The sequence below is a fragment of the Aegilops tauschii genome, chromosome 4 (assembly GCF_002575655.3).
Source record: "Aegilops tauschii subsp. strangulata cultivar AL8/78 chromosome 4, Aet v6.0, whole genome shotgun sequence".
NCBI classification, from domain to species: domain Eukaryota; kingdom Viridiplantae; phylum Streptophyta; class Magnoliopsida; order Poales; family Poaceae; genus Aegilops; species Aegilops tauschii.
The window spans coordinates 396,782,909-396,800,179 of NC_053038.3; the positions used below are offsets into that span (position 1 = coordinate 396,782,909).

The 17,271-nt window shown below is 41.3% G+C and overlaps 1 protein-coding gene across 9 annotated transcripts; it reads left to right on the top strand.

Moving 5' to 3' along the window:
* The first annotated feature begins 7,210 nt into the window (after positions 1–7,210).
* On the top strand, positions 7,211–15,889 carry LOC109775084 (bZIP transcription factor 16). 9 transcript variants are annotated; one of them, XM_020333850.4, is made up of 15 exons: positions 7,211–7,470; positions 9,254–9,322; positions 10,555–10,716; positions 10,786–10,845; positions 10,929–11,033; positions 11,293–11,376; positions 11,455–11,514; positions 11,742–11,911; positions 11,981–12,032; positions 12,724–12,766; positions 13,208–13,470; positions 13,569–13,646; positions 15,121–15,246; positions 15,330–15,415; positions 15,495–15,889. In XM_020333850.4, the coding sequence occupies exons 3-14, from the start codon at positions 10,660–10,662 to the stop codon at positions 15,375–15,377; spliced, it is 1,146 nt and encodes a 381-aa protein (XP_020189439.1). In that variant the 5' UTR covers positions 7,211–7,470; positions 9,254–9,322; positions 10,555–10,659; the 3' UTR covers positions 15,378–15,415; positions 15,495–15,889. The 9 variants fall into 9 exon arrangements, with proteins under 9 accessions (XP_020189439.1, XP_020189441.1, XP_020189443.1 ...); XM_020333852.4 differs by having other exon boundaries at positions 7,217–7,470; positions 10,589–10,716; XM_020333854.4 differs by having other exon boundaries at positions 7,217–7,470; positions 10,620–10,716.
* The last annotated feature ends 1,382 nt before the right edge of the window (positions 15,890–17,271 follow it).

The following is a 17,271-nucleotide window of genomic DNA, read 5'->3' on the forward strand; positions in this document are numbered from 1 at the left end:
CTAAGCTTCTTACCAGCATGGTGGGTACCCAGGATATCGTTTCTTGAGCTCTTCTGAAGTGGTTTTAGTTCTGGACTGGTTTTGCTGTTGCGTTTATTTGCACTGGTGGCCAATTTAGATGCCCAGTGTATGTAATATGCTGCTTTGTTCACTATATTTGCACTGGTGGCGAACTTTGATGTAATATTTGTAATAGCCGTAATAGCCTAGCGTAAGTTGCTTGCTTATTTATTTCCTTATTGTCTTGTTTATTTGTTTGCTTGTAGTCACTGCAGTTCTTTTTCCGCAGTTCGCTAGTTGCCACATTTTTTTTGAGAATTAGGCCACAATAACCATGATCCACATATGGACCATTCTAACCATGGTCCTGCTACCTGTTGTAGTGACCATGGGCCTTGTATGGGCCATCGAATTCATGGGCCTTCTACGGGTCGTATGATCGATAGGCCAAACATGGGCCATACTATTCGTGGACCAATAACGGACCGCAATATGGGCCATAAACAGGCTAAAAATGGGAATCTTCCATTTATGTGCCGGGCCATAACGGGCCATTAACAGGCCGATATGTATCACGGGCTTAATTCTATCGACAAGCATAATTGGTCGTTAATGGACCGGAATAGATGGCACTATCAAAATGGCCCAATGGTTTAACGGGCTGCAAACAAGTCAAATGTAACCACGGGCTGAATTTGGCCCATTAGCAGAACAAGCCAATAATGGTACGTAAGTAATCGAGGGCTGGAAATGAGCCCAAGAATAAATGGGTCCTTACAAGGCTGAAAGATAACACATGCTGGAAATGGCCCAACTGAAAAATGGCCCGTTAATGGGTATAAAGTGATATACTATTCATTATGGGCCAGCTTCACCATGGACCGTTAAAGAACCAAGATTTACAAAGGTCCTCATATGGGTCGAAAGGCGTCATGGGCCATCCATGGGCCGAAAGTTAGAGCGGGCTGGAATTATATTGGATGGCCCACATGAGCTGTTGGGCCGATTTCGGAAAGGCCAGAATGGGCCGTGAGTTAGCGGGCCGTAAATGGGCCATATACGAACATGTCGTTAACATGCTTTCCATGGGCCGCCCTGCTTTTGACCAAGTCAAACGGGCCAACCTTTTTAACCTAAATGGGCCACTGTTGGGCCGTGCCACATGTCGACGTATTATAGGCGCCTCCTATCCATTGGAAGGTTTGCATCTGTCCCAACACGGAGCTGCCACGTGGTTCCTTCAGCCAATGAGAATTTTACATGTGGAAAATAGCCATTGGTTGCAGCTGTTAATGGGTTATCGGATCCAAAATCAGACCCGATAGCTTAATGGCGACCCGTTGCGGTGGATGCCACGTGTTGGTTGCCCTTAATGAAAGCACTTCCATGACGCGCCATTTATCATCATGGAAGTGGACACTTCCGTGATGATAATTTGAGTATTGTCATTGAACACTTCTACGACGACACATGTATGACTATCTTGATTCTGTCATAAAATCTTCATGGATGTACATGCATGACAGAAATCATGACCTACTGTGACAAACATGTATCATCACGGAAGTGTTTTTTATAGTGCAAGACTACTTAAAATAGAAGGTGAATCAAGTGCGGAGCTAGATGGAAGTTCCTTACCTCCTCTCATCTTAGAGGGTACAATCTTAGTCTTAGCGTCTTCTAGATTCTTCATAGTGATAACAAGATATTCAACCCCCAAGTGAACTTAATAAATAGAGCTATGCTCCCCAACAACAGCGCCAGAAAAAGGTCTTGATAACCCACAAGTATAGGGGATCACGACAGTCTTCGGGGGTAGTATTTCATCCAATTTATTGATTCGACACAAGGGGAGCCAAAGAATATTTGTAAGCCTCAGTAGTTGAGTTGTCAATTCAACCACACCTGGAAAGTTGTTTCGCAGCAAAGTGTATAGTAGCACAATAGTTTGATAGTTTTAATAGTAGCGGTACTAGTAGCAATAGTAGCAGTAACAGTAGCGGTAGTGATTGTAACATCAGCAGCAACAATAGTAACCTAGCAAAGATCAACATGAGAAAAGCGTAGGCATTGGATCAATGATGGATATTTGTGTGGATGACATTCATCATGTAATAGTCACAACCTAGAGAGATACACAATAGCTCCAATTCATCAATTCAATGTAGGCATGTATTCCGTATATAGTCATGCGTGCTTATAATAACAACTTGCATCACATCTTTTGTCCTCCCATCCCGTGGCAGCGGGGTCCATAAGAAAATCTAAGGGATATTAAGGCCTCCTTTTAATAGAGAACCGAAACAAAGCATTATCACATAGTGAATACATTAACTCCTTGGATTACAGTCATCCCCGAAGAGTATCCCAATTATTGTCACCTTGGGGTCTACGGATTAAAACAATAACAGGTGCATATAACTAGTAGATAGGATCAAGAACTCAGATATATTCATGGAAACATAAAGGGTTCAGATCTGAAATCATGGCACTCGGGCCCTACTGACAAGCATTAAGCATAGCAAAGTCATAACAACATCAATCTCAGAACATAGTGGATACTAGGGATCAAGCCCTAACAAATTCACTCGATTACATGACAAATCTCCAACTCCATCATCGCCCAGCAATCCTACGAAGGGATTACTCACTCCCGGTGGTGAGCATCATGGAATTGTTGATGATGATGACGACAACGAACCTCCCTCTCCGGAGCCCCGAACGGACTCTAGATCAGCCTTCCCAATGAAGAACAGGAGGTGGCGGCGGCTCCATATCTTAAAACGCGATGAAAATTTCTCTCTGATTTTTTTCTCCGCGAGACAGTACCAATGGACTTGGAGGTAGGGCAAACGGAGGCTCGAGGGGCCCACAAGCTTAGGTGGCGCGCCCTAGGGGGGCGCCACCTGAGCTTGTGGCTCTATGGTGGCCCCTCTAATAGGTCTTTTTGCTAGTATCTTTACATATTCCAGAAAAATCTCTGTAAAATTTTAGCACAATTCGAGAACTTTTATCTCTGCACAAAAATAACACCATGGTAGTTCTGCTAGACACACCGTCAGTCCGGATTAGATTCATTCAAATCATGCAAATTAGAGTCCGAAACAAGAGCAAAAGTGTTTGGAAAAAGAGATATGTTGGAGACGTATCAGTAGCCTCCAGGGCTCTATGGATGATATGAGCAACCTCACCACTTCCTTTCGAGGCACGCCCACCTACATGAACATGAACTTCTCCAACTGGAGCCAAGGATGGGCTCCTGACCAACCGCCACAATGATCCCACTGGTTTCGGCCTGCAAAAGCTTAAGCTGGGGGGGGGCATCTCCACTTCTGCATCAAGATGTGGCGGTATTATTTGAATAAATTGTAATGAGGTTGTACTTAAGCTCATGGAGCTTCAAAACACTCGTGTTGGTTTGTTCCAACACTTTGCTTTTATTTGTTGTTGCCTTTGCGATTTTTCGCTTGCAAGTTAGTTTAAAAAAAACCAAAAGTCAAAAAACAGAATAAGCTTTGCTCGGACTCTTTTTGCCCCTTGGAGTTTGTTTGCATTTTTGTTTTCAGAGGAGTTGATCTACGTCGGACAATGAGGAATGCAAGAGTAAGGAAGAGAAGTGTGTAAATTCGCAACCGTGAAGGTATGTCCTATGACTCCTGTCTTTTGCACTTGAAATACTTAGAATAGATGTAGTAGTAGTATGTGTGATATGTGCAAATGGGAGTAAGTCTTCATAATTACGACAAAGGTTATGTTCTAGTAGCTGAAATAATTTTGTAGCCTTCGTTCTATTTGGTCTAGATAACCAAGACTTGCCATGGGACAGTTTTTCAAAGACTTGGGAGTTGAGAAAAATTGTAGAGAGAATAATGTTTGAAATGCTCAACCCCATATTGTTAATTTTAATAGACTTGATGGCACTTGTGGGTTAAATTGTCTAGAGGAACTTAGTTGAAGGGTGAATGAGATTATGCCAAAAATATGTGTTGTATCTCTTACATGGTGCTTCAGCTTCTCGCTAGTGATATGGCCCTGCTAGTCTATGCACGTGTACATGTGTAAATGTGGATTCGTCACCTTTCTTGATGTTATGCTGAGGACTCCGCTAGCCAATGAATGATCCACCAAGAGTGAAAGCTCTGATTTCAGCTATGAGTTTGTTACCGTACGTAGTCGGAACACTACAAACACATATTATTCGGCTTTCTCTTGAATGGGTGTGTATGTGGTAAATAAAGGGGACTGATCAAAAGAGCTCAAAAGAGACAAATATCAAAGGTCGATAGTTCCCAAACATTAAGCCACATTGAAACTCTATGCATGATCACTTATTTGGCATAACCCTTTCACGTGACAACCAAAGTTCCAGCAAACAATGATTGAAATGAAGTGCTTAAGAGCCTTGAGGATGAAATAATTGTGGGCATGTTTATGAGCACTAGCACATCATGTTTTTCTACATGCCTTTCACTCCCTAATATATGTTTGTATGGCTCTATCCAAAGAAAACTCTTCCGTGCATTCCCGACAATCAAGTGTCGTCCAGAATAAATTAAATAGAGTGCTGCAAAGTTGTTTTATCTAGTTGATCAAGAACTTTCTGTTGAGTATCTTTGCTTCACTAACACTTGCAAACTATGCCACCGCTACAGCTACACTATGTTTCAGGTCAAGAAGCGGAGGGCTATCTAGGCGCACCGATAGTAAGTGAACCAAAACCTTCTTGTTATTTCAGTAAACAACTGAGTTCCCTATGATTCGGATTTCTCTCTATGTTGCTCAAGGACGATCAAGTTTAAGCTTGGGGAAGTTGATGAGTGATATTTTTACACTCATCTACCTTAGTTTAAAATGAGATATTTCATTTAAAAACGAGACATTCGCTCCGGTAATGACTAATGAATGCAAAGGATTCCACAAAAATCCTCTCTTTGGTGTGTTTCCATGGGAAATGGGCTAAAAAGGGAAGAAATCACGTGTGGAAATGGAAATGAAGGAAAATTGAGAAAGAAGGAATCAACATGAGGCGTTTATGCAAAAACAGAGAAAAAGGTGGCGTTCCATATGGGCGCGTGCGCCCGTATGAGCGCCCATATGGCATGGAAATTGAGGTAGATTGTCCACCTGAACAACTTTTATAAAGGGGGCCCCATCAAAATGTCAACGGGGAGAGCGTCGACAGAAGCCAGAACATCATCATCATCTTCTTCTTCATCCACAAACCCTAGCCGCCGCCATTTCCATCTCCATAGCCACCATCACCATCATAGTGCTTCCTCAACTAGTTCATACTTGTAATCGTTCATCGCACAAGGCATCCATTGTAAGAGATATTTGCAATCAATCAATCTTCAAGATGTGTTCTTCAATGCTTTCTTCTCGCGATCTGATCTCCATGTGTGAGTAGTTCGGTAAGGTATGCGTTGAGGCATAGGCTTTGCAACCCTCTATATTGTTGGGATCAATGGAAGGGCTTTGAATTAACATCAAGTATGTGTGATATAAAATTGTTCTTTAGATGTCTCTTGTCTTGTTCGCGATCTTCATCCCTGCAGGTACCCAGATCATGGAGATCGAGTCACGGTGGAGCTAGGAGCAAGGAGACCGCGAAGTGTTATACAGAACATCGGTGATAGTAAGGTTTAGTAGGTTAACACGGATCCTATCCTTCGGGATATATGAGGTGTAGTCATTAAACGCCCAAAGCTCTTGTTTGATTTCATTATCTTAATTATCGAGGCAACCCCGTGCGACGGATAGGGCTTGCGGTACGACAACTGATTCTTGATGCAGGACTCGTGCTGGTCAATATGTTATTTGGACATATCCCCCACTTCGGTTTGTAACAAGCACATCTCGATGGGTGATTTCCAGCGCACAAATTAAGATCATATCTGGTCCTAACACAAAAACATGGTTGTAGGCATTAAGACCTCATACCCGTACCTCTTTTTATTATAAGTGTTTGAATCACTATTTGCTTGATTGATTCAGTCAAAAGATGGAGTTGATCCTTTAACATAAGCTTGCTAGAGACCATCGCTTCAAGAGAATGTTCCTCTCGTGGGTTCGATAACCCAGGGTCACCTCTATAGAAATAGGTGCGGGATACACTTTTCTGTTCCGTTACCGAATCACTAAAAGGAGGTATCAGACATTAGTCACCATCTCCGATGAGAATTTCAGGTTAAAAAGCTTACTGGAGACTAGAGTGCTGAAAAGCCTCAAAGGGCACCAAATCCACTGTGATGTGCTCAAGAAGTCAATACTGCACAAAAGTCCCAAGAAAGAAAGGATTGGGTTCGAGAGAAAACTCAATGCAGATGGAACATACTAGACCCCGGACAATATCCTCAAACCAGTTGGGTTCTTGCCAAGAGTAAACTCTTGAACCAGCATCATTATCGGGCTGTGACAGTCCCATTTTTGTTAACGATGATGAGTCTTTTGAGTCGAATTACAAGTTATTCAAACAACATAATGGAAAGGTATTTGCTCGATAAATTGGCACCAACTGCACGACAGGTTCACCCAAGAAACAAATTTGGCTGAAAAAATTCCCCTAATAATGATGGTTGTATATTGGTTGTTTTTAGGTTTTACATTTCGTTCTTCGTTGTGTAATCGTGTATGTGCATTGGATTTTGCTACTTCACAGTTGTAGAGAGGGTTGGGTGTGTAAACCCCTCACAACCCCTCTGAGTGTGGGCATCAAAGGCATTGGTGTCCATATTTTTATAAGCTACAAACTGCTTTTGATGGTTTCTAAAAACTACAAGCTACTTTTCTGACGAAACTAGCTAGGAGGGAGGAAAAGCGAATACTTCGATGCGTGCACAAATACAACAGAGTCCAACCCGAAAACAGAATATTGTCGGGCGAGATGTATGGAATCGACACCGGTCAGTAAGTAAGTGCGCACTAGCCCATTGGTTAGTCGCTCCCGATATCAGCTACAATTATTTCTTCCTCGCAAAAAAAACTATGATTTTTTATATTAACTATGATTATTTGTTGATACACTAAGTAGTACTTCCTTGGTCCCAAAATTCTTGTCTTAAATTTGTCTAGATACGGTACAACTATGTAACCAAAATTTATTTACAATCTGACCACTGGCCCATCTTTTCAAAAGAAAAAAAATCTTGAAAAAGTTAGCCATTACTCCAGGACAAGAAAAAAGGGAAAGGAATTGGACAAGTAGTAAAACACCACGCTTCGCCACTCGATTCCTCTTTTTATGCGCCCTCCTCTCCTGTTTGTCTGTCCGACGTTGCGATTGGAGTGCGTTCAGACCATTTTCTCTTCCCATCTCCATACATGCGCCACGCCTCCACCCAGAATTCCCAATTCCACGGCCTCCGGGCCTCCTGCCGCCGAAGCAAGCTCGCCGCCTCCACGGAATTCTTCTGCCCCCTTCCACCGGGCCGGCGTGGAGCCGAGATCCGTCCCCGCTGATTCATTCTTCTGGTAAAGCCCTAGCCTTGTCGGATTTGCTCTGTTCTCTCTCGCCCGTGAGCAATCGAATCCAAACCCGCCCCTGAATTTGGGGCCAGCTAGGGGTGCTACTTAGATCTGCGTGGTGTTCGGGACCAATTTGGTGGATTGTCGTGTGGAATTACTCCTCAGGATCCCTGGATTTGCCATTCTTTCTTATGGTGCTCCGTAGACTTTTGATTTCTGTCTGCCCCGTTGGTTAATTTTGTTCTGACGCGTATTACTTAGTGCTGTTAGTGCCCGTGTCACTTTGACACGACGTCGCCCATTGCGTACTTAATCATGTAATGTGAATAACCCCAGCAGGTTCAAGTGCGTTAAATCTTAGTCACAACGAACTTATATCTTTATTTTTCCCTCAAAAGAAATTTATATCTTTATTTCTACCAGTTGGTTCGATCACCTTGTTTGAAACACGTAGCTGTCTTGCGATGCAACTATTCAAAAATAAAATAAACGTTTAACACTCTTGTTGCTTGGTCTGGTATTCTCTGTTGCTTCGTGGATCCTACTCATCAGAGTATGATTCAAGAACAATGGTCTGTTGGCTTCATTACTTCAAAAGAATTAAGGAATTTGGTGGGAAGCTGTGACCTTTATGGATCTAGGGAAATGAAACGATCGAATTTAAGTAGGGTTCTTTGTTTTTATTCCCTCTGTTTCCAAATATAAGGTGATTATTTTTTTCAAAAAGTCAAATTGCTCTAACTTTGACCAAATTTATAGAGAAAATACCAATGTCTATAATATCATATCAGTATTATTAGATTAACTATAAAACACATTTTCATATTATATTTAGTTCATAATTGTAGATGTTGATGTGTTTTGCTATAAACTTGGTCAAGCATAGGAACGTTTGACTTATGGAAAAACTAATACACCTTATAGTTTGGAATGGGGGTAGTAACACAGGGAGAACTTGTTTTGAGGTCTCTACTACTTGCTGATGGAGTAGTTGAGTTGTGCTTTGATTCTTTAGCACAGAGAGCATGTTTGTGTACCTTATCCATCTCTGGCAGGCTGACAGCCTCACCTTTGTCCGCTCTGCGATGTGTCACCAACTCACCATGATGCTGTTGAGGCCCCTGCCGTTGAGTATGCTGGCTGCACGAGTCAACCCCTTATCCACGCTATGCAAATTCTTTTGGGCAAAGGCTATCTTGACATCTCATCTCCCTTAATTTACATGAAAAATATGAGAGGCAAAAATTACTACAACTAATAAAAAATAATAGCTGATGAATGATGACCCCATAATGCTAACCGCTAAATGCAGCTGGATGGATGTGCTGGATGATGATGGCACCCTAAGTTGTTACCTTAAATAGTTACCATCAACATCTACCAGTTACGCCTATATCTCATTGCCAGGACAACTTAAGAGTAAGCAGGAGCCCAATTAAGCAAATTATTGCACCGCCTAATAGTTTTTGCTCTCAAAGTTCACCATCATGATGGTCTTAATATAGTTCCCATTATAGACTCTGATGATGAACCCTGTGATACTAGTCTGTAATGACAATCGCTTAATGGTGGTAATGCTTCTTATCTTATTGGATACTCGTGGTATAAATTTAATCATGCTATGGATAAAGATGTTTCATGTGCATTTTTAGTCTGGAACATTATAGTTATTGTTTATTTTTAGCAAGGTACAATTAGTGTTTCTATCCTTTTGTCTTTTTAGCAAATGTTATCAATACATTCTATGATATTCTTTGTAATAAAGAAGAAAATTCGCTGTGGCATTCAGGTCTGGTTAGAGATTCGATCGCTCCATCTACGAAACAAAGGACACATAAAAGAGCAAAGGTGCCTGTGGGTAGGAAGCTGCTACCTTTCCTTTATATGCTCGCCTTTTTATTTCACGGATTTCTTTCATGTATGTTAGCTTTTTATAGTTCTGATTCACTTTTGGATTACCCGATGTTCTTGCAATGCCAAATTTCTATCTTTTGTATCACCATGATGTAGCCTCCTTGCTTGCCTATATATTTACTTTTTAATTTCACTCTGGCAAGAGGTAGATCTGGTTTAAGCGCCATGAAAGATATAATTGAAGATGAAGCCATTAAGGCGAGTGATGTAAAGATCGCTTCTGAATTTTTGTGTGAGTGTTTTGTTTGTTTTTACTTAGAATGTGGTTTTTATTATGATTCACCCAAAGCCTCTCGCCCCTGCGGTATATATAGTGCCAGTAGAGTTGTAGTAATTCTGGTGAACATGATCGCTTATATGATGTATGGTAGGTGCACAATGTAGATCAAGCAACGAAAGTTGGTTCTGTGAATCACTGCATACGTATCTCTGAGTACATGAGTTGGAGAGTCAATGTGGTGTTGTGGTCTTGCTGTTGTTTGTGTACATTTGTCAAGTTTAGTAGTTTAAAACAAGAACTAACCTTTTTCGGCGTTCCAAATCTCACAAGATCACTTGGGGTGATAAAATATACAGCATTTTAATGTTGGGTCATATTGGAGAGAATAGAATGAATTTTTAAATATACACATATTGCCGTAGATGCTCATTTTTTCCCCATTATAGCTGATTCTCAGAACTATTGTTTTCCATATAAGATTGAAAAGAGAAAGGACAGGCCTGGCGCAGTTGTGAAGTACTCCCCACTCGTGCCAAGAGATCCTGGGCTCGATGCGGCCTCTGCATTGCACTGTGCAGGGGCAAGGCCCCACCTGGCGTGGGAGCTTCTATCACTGGGTCTGTCCTTTTTTTTAGTTGATTGAAAAGTGCTAACCTGGTACATTACATGCTTTTCTCGTAAAATTGTACATTTCCAGTTGAAACAGTTTTCGAGTGTTTAACAGCACTATCCGGATGTGACCCCTTGGTTGGTATGTAGGGTGTAGAATTTTCCACTTGACAGTGCTTCTACCTTTTGTAGGTCAGGCCTAGATATTTCCAATGTACTTCTTATCTGCGTAGTGTCAATCTTCTTTGTTCTTTCTTTGCAGATAGGAGATGATTTTAATGTTAGTCTAGGTCCTTGATTTCAATAATCGTTGATTTCTGATGGACTTTATTATGTGTTGCCTATAGCCATCAACCCAAGTTGTTTTCTCTTGCTATAAAGGGAAAACCCCGCGTTACTTTTTGTAACTTAGGAGGTGAAAGGAAGAGAGGACTAGAGACGAGGAAATAATAATGGGAAAGGGAGATGTGGCCACTAGGTCCAAATCCCAGAAATCGTTGACAGCACAGGTCTGTGTGAACAAACTGAACTGCATGAGTAATTATTGTCACTATCTTACCTTGTTTTACTTGTTCCAGAATGAACAGAGTACACCTACTAATCCTCCTACAGCATATCCTGACTGGTCCCAGTTTCAGGTTCATAGAATGAGACTATCCCTCCTTTCTAATGATCTAGTACCTTTATTATTATTATTATAATAACTAGCATACATCTTTAGGCATACTATAATGTCCCTGGTACGACTCAAATGACCCCGCCGGCTTATTTTCATTCAACGGTGGCTCCAAGTCCTCAGGGGCATCCATATATGTGGGGTCCACAGGTACATTATCTATATTTTTAGTGTTTAATTACTGTTATTTCGACATAATGTTGTAATCAATAACTGGATGGCTACTATCACTTAATCTGTTATTCAAGAATTATGCTAGTTAACTATGGATGTGCGAGTTAGGCAGATCCTTTAACCTTCGGTCATAGGGTTTGCTAATACTTACGAAGCACATTATTCGCTAGTACAACCTCTGAAAGTCTTGGGGAATTAGTATTCTAACATGTAATTTGAATTCATCCGCTGGCAGATGATGCCTCCTTATGGGACACCGCCACCATACGCAACAATGTATGCTCAAGGCACACCATATCAGCAGGCTCCTATGCCACCGGTAGTCCACTCTCTTTTATTTTACTTGGCTGTATAATTTTATCATGCTTCTGTATGGCTCTAAATGTTTCCACATCAGGGCTCACACCCATACAGCCCATATCCTGTTCAAGCACCAAATGGGACAGTTCAAACTCCTGTAAGTTATTGACATCTTTTAGCTGCTCTATTGCTCGGTAGAACAAAAGAACAATTTCACCTGATACTTTTCGGAAGTTTATTCTTAGAGTCTTTCTGTGTGTCCTTATATTTCGGGTCTGGAAACATTACTGTCAAACTTGTTACTTAAAATTTATCACTATTCAATTATTGTGCTGCATAGGGATTCATGTTTTAAAATTTCCCTTTCTGTTTCATCATTATTAGACATCTGGCGCTGGAGGGTCGGAGACAGATAAGTCAAACAAAAATAAGCGGAAGACTCCCCTGAAGAGATCCAAAGGAAGCTTAGGTAGTCTGGATGTAGTTACAGTAAAAGATAAAACGCCACCTGCAAAACCTTTAGTGTCATCCTCTAATGAAGGTTCTTCACAAAGGTAATTCCTTTTATTTCGTTCATGTGTTTCTAATGGATGAATGACGAGTCCTCAATATTTGATATGCAGCAAGAGTGGAAGCGGAAGTTATTCTGGAGGAAGCAGTACAAATTCTAAAAGTGTATGTAATTTCATCATATTTACCTTTTTTATGTTTATCTTCATTAAGTTCATTAGTATTCTGGTAGAGATTCCAAACAGTCTACTTTTTGTTTCACTGTTCTCCCAGTTGTAGGTCTTGTTTGGCATGAGAAACCACCAAACTTTCCGATTTTTGACTATTGCCAGATGACACCTGCACTGCCGATCCAGTACATATAGAGGTGCTATTTGGTAGCATTGCACACTCGTTCTATATAGCAAAGAGGGAACTGACCAAATCAATTGGATTTTGCTTCTGGTCGGGGTGCAGGCCTTTTGCTAAATCCAGCAACCTCCTGGTTAAGAGGATACTGACCAATGATTACCAGCTCTATTTTTTTGTGGCAATTCTGAAGAATTGAATGGTAGCCATTCTATTTGAATTCTTGATTGTTACACGGCCAGCACCTTTTAACAGATGTGCTGATTATTATTAGTTTCTTACTATATTTGATTCCGTGTTAATATCAACTGCTGGTCACCCTCCTTATGCTGCATGCATCTTTGGTAGTTGTATAAGATTTATCATTGCCAATTTTGTTCATGTTGTTTGAAACACGTGCTTATCCTGCTAGTCGTTGGACAAACTAGATGCTTTCTTGTCCTGTATGGTCGATATTACCGTCGTCATTCTTACCTAAGACCGACATAAACGAATAATTTGCCTGCAGGGTTCACACACAAAGGATGGTTCTGAGCACGGCCCGGCTAATGGTAGGTCCTAAAATCTCCTCTAGTGTACTCCCTCTGTTCCAGAATATAAGGTATATTGTTTCCCGTGCAAGTCAACCATTTGAATGTTTGACCAAGATTATAGAATAAACTAATAACATCTGAAATACCAAATAGATAAAATATGAAACAACTTCTCATGATGGATCAAATGATATAAATTTTGTATTGTGGATATTGATATATTTTTCTAAAAACTCGGTCAATCATGGCCTCGTTTGACTTTTGAAAAACCAAATAAAACCTTATATAAAGGAACGGAGGGAGTAATATTTAAAAATTGGTACTCAGCGCCTCATTGGGAAGTGGGGAGAAAAGGATTGAGGAAGTACTATGAATCTTATAAAATGCATATATATTTGAGTACTTGCCAAGTTATCTTTGTTAGGAAATAACTACAATCTGATTGTTTCTTTTGGTCAGATGCTAGCAATAAAGGAGTCACTGCTCAGGGCACAGCAGTTGAGCCCACACAAGTATCTTCTGGGCCAGTTGTGCTTAACCCTATGATGCCATATTGGCCTGTTCCCCCTCCCATGCCTGGCCAAGCAACTGGTGTAAGCATGGGAGTGGATTACTGGGGTGCTCCTACTTCTGTACCTATGCATGGCAAAGCTGTCGCTGCACCGACATCTGCTCCTTCATCAAATTCTCGTGATATCGTTCTTAGTGATCCGGTCATACAGGTCTGTTATTATTTAGGCTTTAGTTCTCCTGGTTATTTTATCCCAGGGCCCTGCCGTGTACTTCTTTTTTCTCAGGTATGCTTTTTTTGTTAATGTAGGATGAACGAGAAGTGAAGAAACAAAAACGGAAGCAATCAAACAGGGAATCAGCTCGTCGCTCTAGATTGCGCAAGCAGGTCTGTAGTTTTTGCATAATTCACATGATCGGTTCAGTGTTATTTGTGGGCACGTGCATCTTCAGGGTAGTTTGGACTGTTGATAGCTTATCTAGGAGAGATCAAGTTGTTGGAGAAAAGAACCAGTTGGTGATGGTTCTCTAGTTGCAGACTGCAATAAGACGAGGAGATAGCTCAGGATTGACTTCAGATGGACTGCTTAAGACTGTATTTGGCATTGCGGTAGATTATGACAATCCCGTTTGCATAGGCAGCGTTTACCTATTTTACCATTTTGCTAACCAAGTCTTTCCTGCTCTCGTGGATTTTCTTTTATAACGGATTTTAAACAAAGTTCAGCGGAGTATAGTTCAGCAACTGCAAGCGACCACTATCAGATCTGGTGTCTAGTTATTGTAGCGTACCTGGCCAGTATTAAGTTTTAAACTAGTGAATTGTACCTAAATCTAGCCTAAACAGCGGTGGATTTGGATATTGGCTGGACTTGTTTGAATTGACTCCATGGGAATATTTCTAATTATGCATGATCATTGTCGGCATGCATGTGTGCCTGCAAACTTCGCCAGTAGTCTAGAACAGTGATGTTTTTTTCTGTAGCATCTTCAATGGATGGCATAATCTGAAATTTTGAAGAATAAATAAGTGTGCAAACATTGTCTGAAAAAATGTGGTTATCGAACCAGCATCGCAGAGAGAACATGGACTACAACATTTGAATAACTAATGAAAACTGGTACCTGCATTTTCGTAGGGCTAAAAGCGAATTACTTGAGACACATCTTCAACTTTTCACCATACATTTGTTCCTGAAGTCATGCATGTAGATGAAAACATGATGAATATCCTGCCGATAAAAATTTAGGTCAACTATGTACTTATTTGGTTATTTCCTGGCTCTGATACCTGCATGATTCGTTCATAGTTGGTTGTTTTGGCTTACTGAGAACTTTCACGCTGCTAGCGTACCAAGTTACCAACCATATCTACTTTTCCTGCTAAGGATATTGGAAACTGCTGTACCCAAATTATGCCATGGCTGGGTGTACACGGGCTCAAATTATATGTGTGATGTCATGCTATTTCTTTGGAAAGTGGTATATTTAGAATACAATAAGTTTACAAACACATGAATAGGAAAACCATGGGAATATTGGTGTAGGCATGCACATAGGAAAAAACTTCAAAACTATAGACACGAAGAATGCAGGAATTCTAGACACAAAAGAGAGAAAAACACGTAGTGTTAATCTTCCTCCAAATTCCTATGGAATAGGCCATTTCTCAGGGCAATCCTGATGAGCTAGCTATTCGTTTGTTCCAAACGGCACCATAGGAATTTTTCCTATAGGGACCCAATCCTCCAAAATTTGTACATACATTTCTTTCTTTATGCCAAAAGGACGCCTTAATGGAAATTTACTACTTATTTGCGATGTATTATTTATGTTGCCTTATGAATGGTGTTATACTACAGGCTGAATGGGAGGAAGTAGCCAGTCGAGCTGATTTGCTGAAGCAGGAGAACAGTTCACTGAAGGAAGAATTGAAACAACTTCAGGAGAAGTGTGATAACTTGACCTCAGAAAATACATCTTTGCATGTAAGTTTTTCCTTGTGTTTTTATTGTGTAGATCCTCAAAGCTGATAGTTATTATATATGTGAGACGTTCGTAATGATTGCAGGAAAAGCTTAAAGCGCTTGATAGTGAGAAGCCAAATGGAAACTTGTGAAGCAGTGAAGGCCGCGGCTTCACTTTCTGACTGCTGATGTAAGGCATAAAACTACTTGGTACTAGCTTCCACTGCCATTACAGAGCACGAAACCTAATATTTCTTGGACCTTTTCAGATAAACTGGAGGTGACATGATAGGCCGGAGATAATTAGGAGGTATTCATGTGTGCAATTAGATTTTTGGCTGAGATGGTAGGATTGTATCATAGGATTCAACATGATGGCTACAGATTCTTCGTCTTCTTTGTCCGGACGTGGCAGCTGCCGCTCTATGGTGTTTTCTTTTCCTGCTTTTGTGTGAGATGCTACCTTAGCAGTATGTAAAGATCCCCAAGTTATATTTGAGACTTTGCGGGATTAGCTTATAAGATGCTTGTTGTAGAGCTGCTGGTTGACCAGAACTGATGCTTGTTATAGTTATAATTTATAACATCCAGAGTTACTAATGTGTATGCTGTACTGAAATATTATGATCTTGCATCATATTACCAAAGGATGGTTTTACAGGAATTCCCCTTAATGTCGTTTCTGAAAATGTCAGTGGTTTGAGCTATACACAATTTTCATTATAGTTTGCAAGCTTATGTCGGCGGTTTCAGATGCATAATTCTCATCTATAGTGCAATTTTATGTGAAACATTCCCGGTCATTTTCGTACCAATCTTAAATCGATTGCGAGATACATGTTGACCGCGCAACACCGTAGCTCTAGCCCAGTCACTTTAGTTGATCTATCCACTCTTTTACTTTCTGTGTTTTTTGGTCTCCAAACAGCACTTTGGCAGCATACATTCTCTTCTTTTTACCCGTCCGTTTACCAGAGTCTATCTCCAGTTGAAACAAAAGGTCTTCGCATCCATGATATCCATCATCCTGTTCAAACATGAAGGGAAAAAGGTTGCGGCAGCTGCCTTTTGATCTCTTTTGTTTGTCACCAGTCGGGCGCTTTTGTCAATCACGTGGGGGGATGGCCATGGCACGCTTTTGATGCCTTTTCCATGCTGTTGTGTGAGCTGGTGGAGCATTTCGATGTCGTGTGTATGCGGTGACCAAACGGAATGAGATCATCGTGGCCAACACCACAACATACACGTACATATATGGGGCAGCCGGGGGAGAGACTCCTCATAAGAAAGAGGAGAGGTGGTCCTGCTCGTTCAACTCATCACTTGTGAGTTGTGACTGTTTTTTTCCCAGCAAAAGAAGAGATAAAGTGGGCGGTCGTTTTTTTTTGGGGGGGCAATTGATTGACTCGGGCATCATGTGGTGTCACTGCAATGCTGCTGTACACAATGGCACGCACTTGTTGCCGATATAAACTCCAGATCTCTCGCTTCACTTTCTCTGCATTTCCCCACAAGAAAAGTCGCAAAAAAAAAGATCTCACATTTTAGGAGTGGTTGCATAGAAAGAAGTCTTGTCACAAGGATGGGGATGGCATCATAGGAGTAGGAGGAGGAGCTTTCACAGGGCTGTCCCCCTTGCAACCATCGGGAGGAGATGGCATGGCAGTGGCAGTGGCATTGCATGGGATCCATCAGAGAACAGCAGGGCAAAGGACGGAGGCAGTGGGAGGAGCAGAGTTAAGTTGCAGGCAGGCATGTTGTGCAGTACGCAGGCGCAGAGGGAACGCAAAAGCCACACTCAAACTGCTTTCTGACAAGGAAAATAACTCACGCACTGCTCATGACCCCATGACCCCATGACCATACCATTGGGCACAGCACAGATGGCAGAAGAAAAATAAAAAAAATGAATGAAAGTACACCGGCCACCGCCCAAACAAACCCAAGCAAGTACCAGTAATAAACTCTGGGAGGGAGGGAGGCATGGCATCGGCATGTCATGTTGCGCAACAACAAGAGAGCAATGCAATGCAATGCGCAACGGAA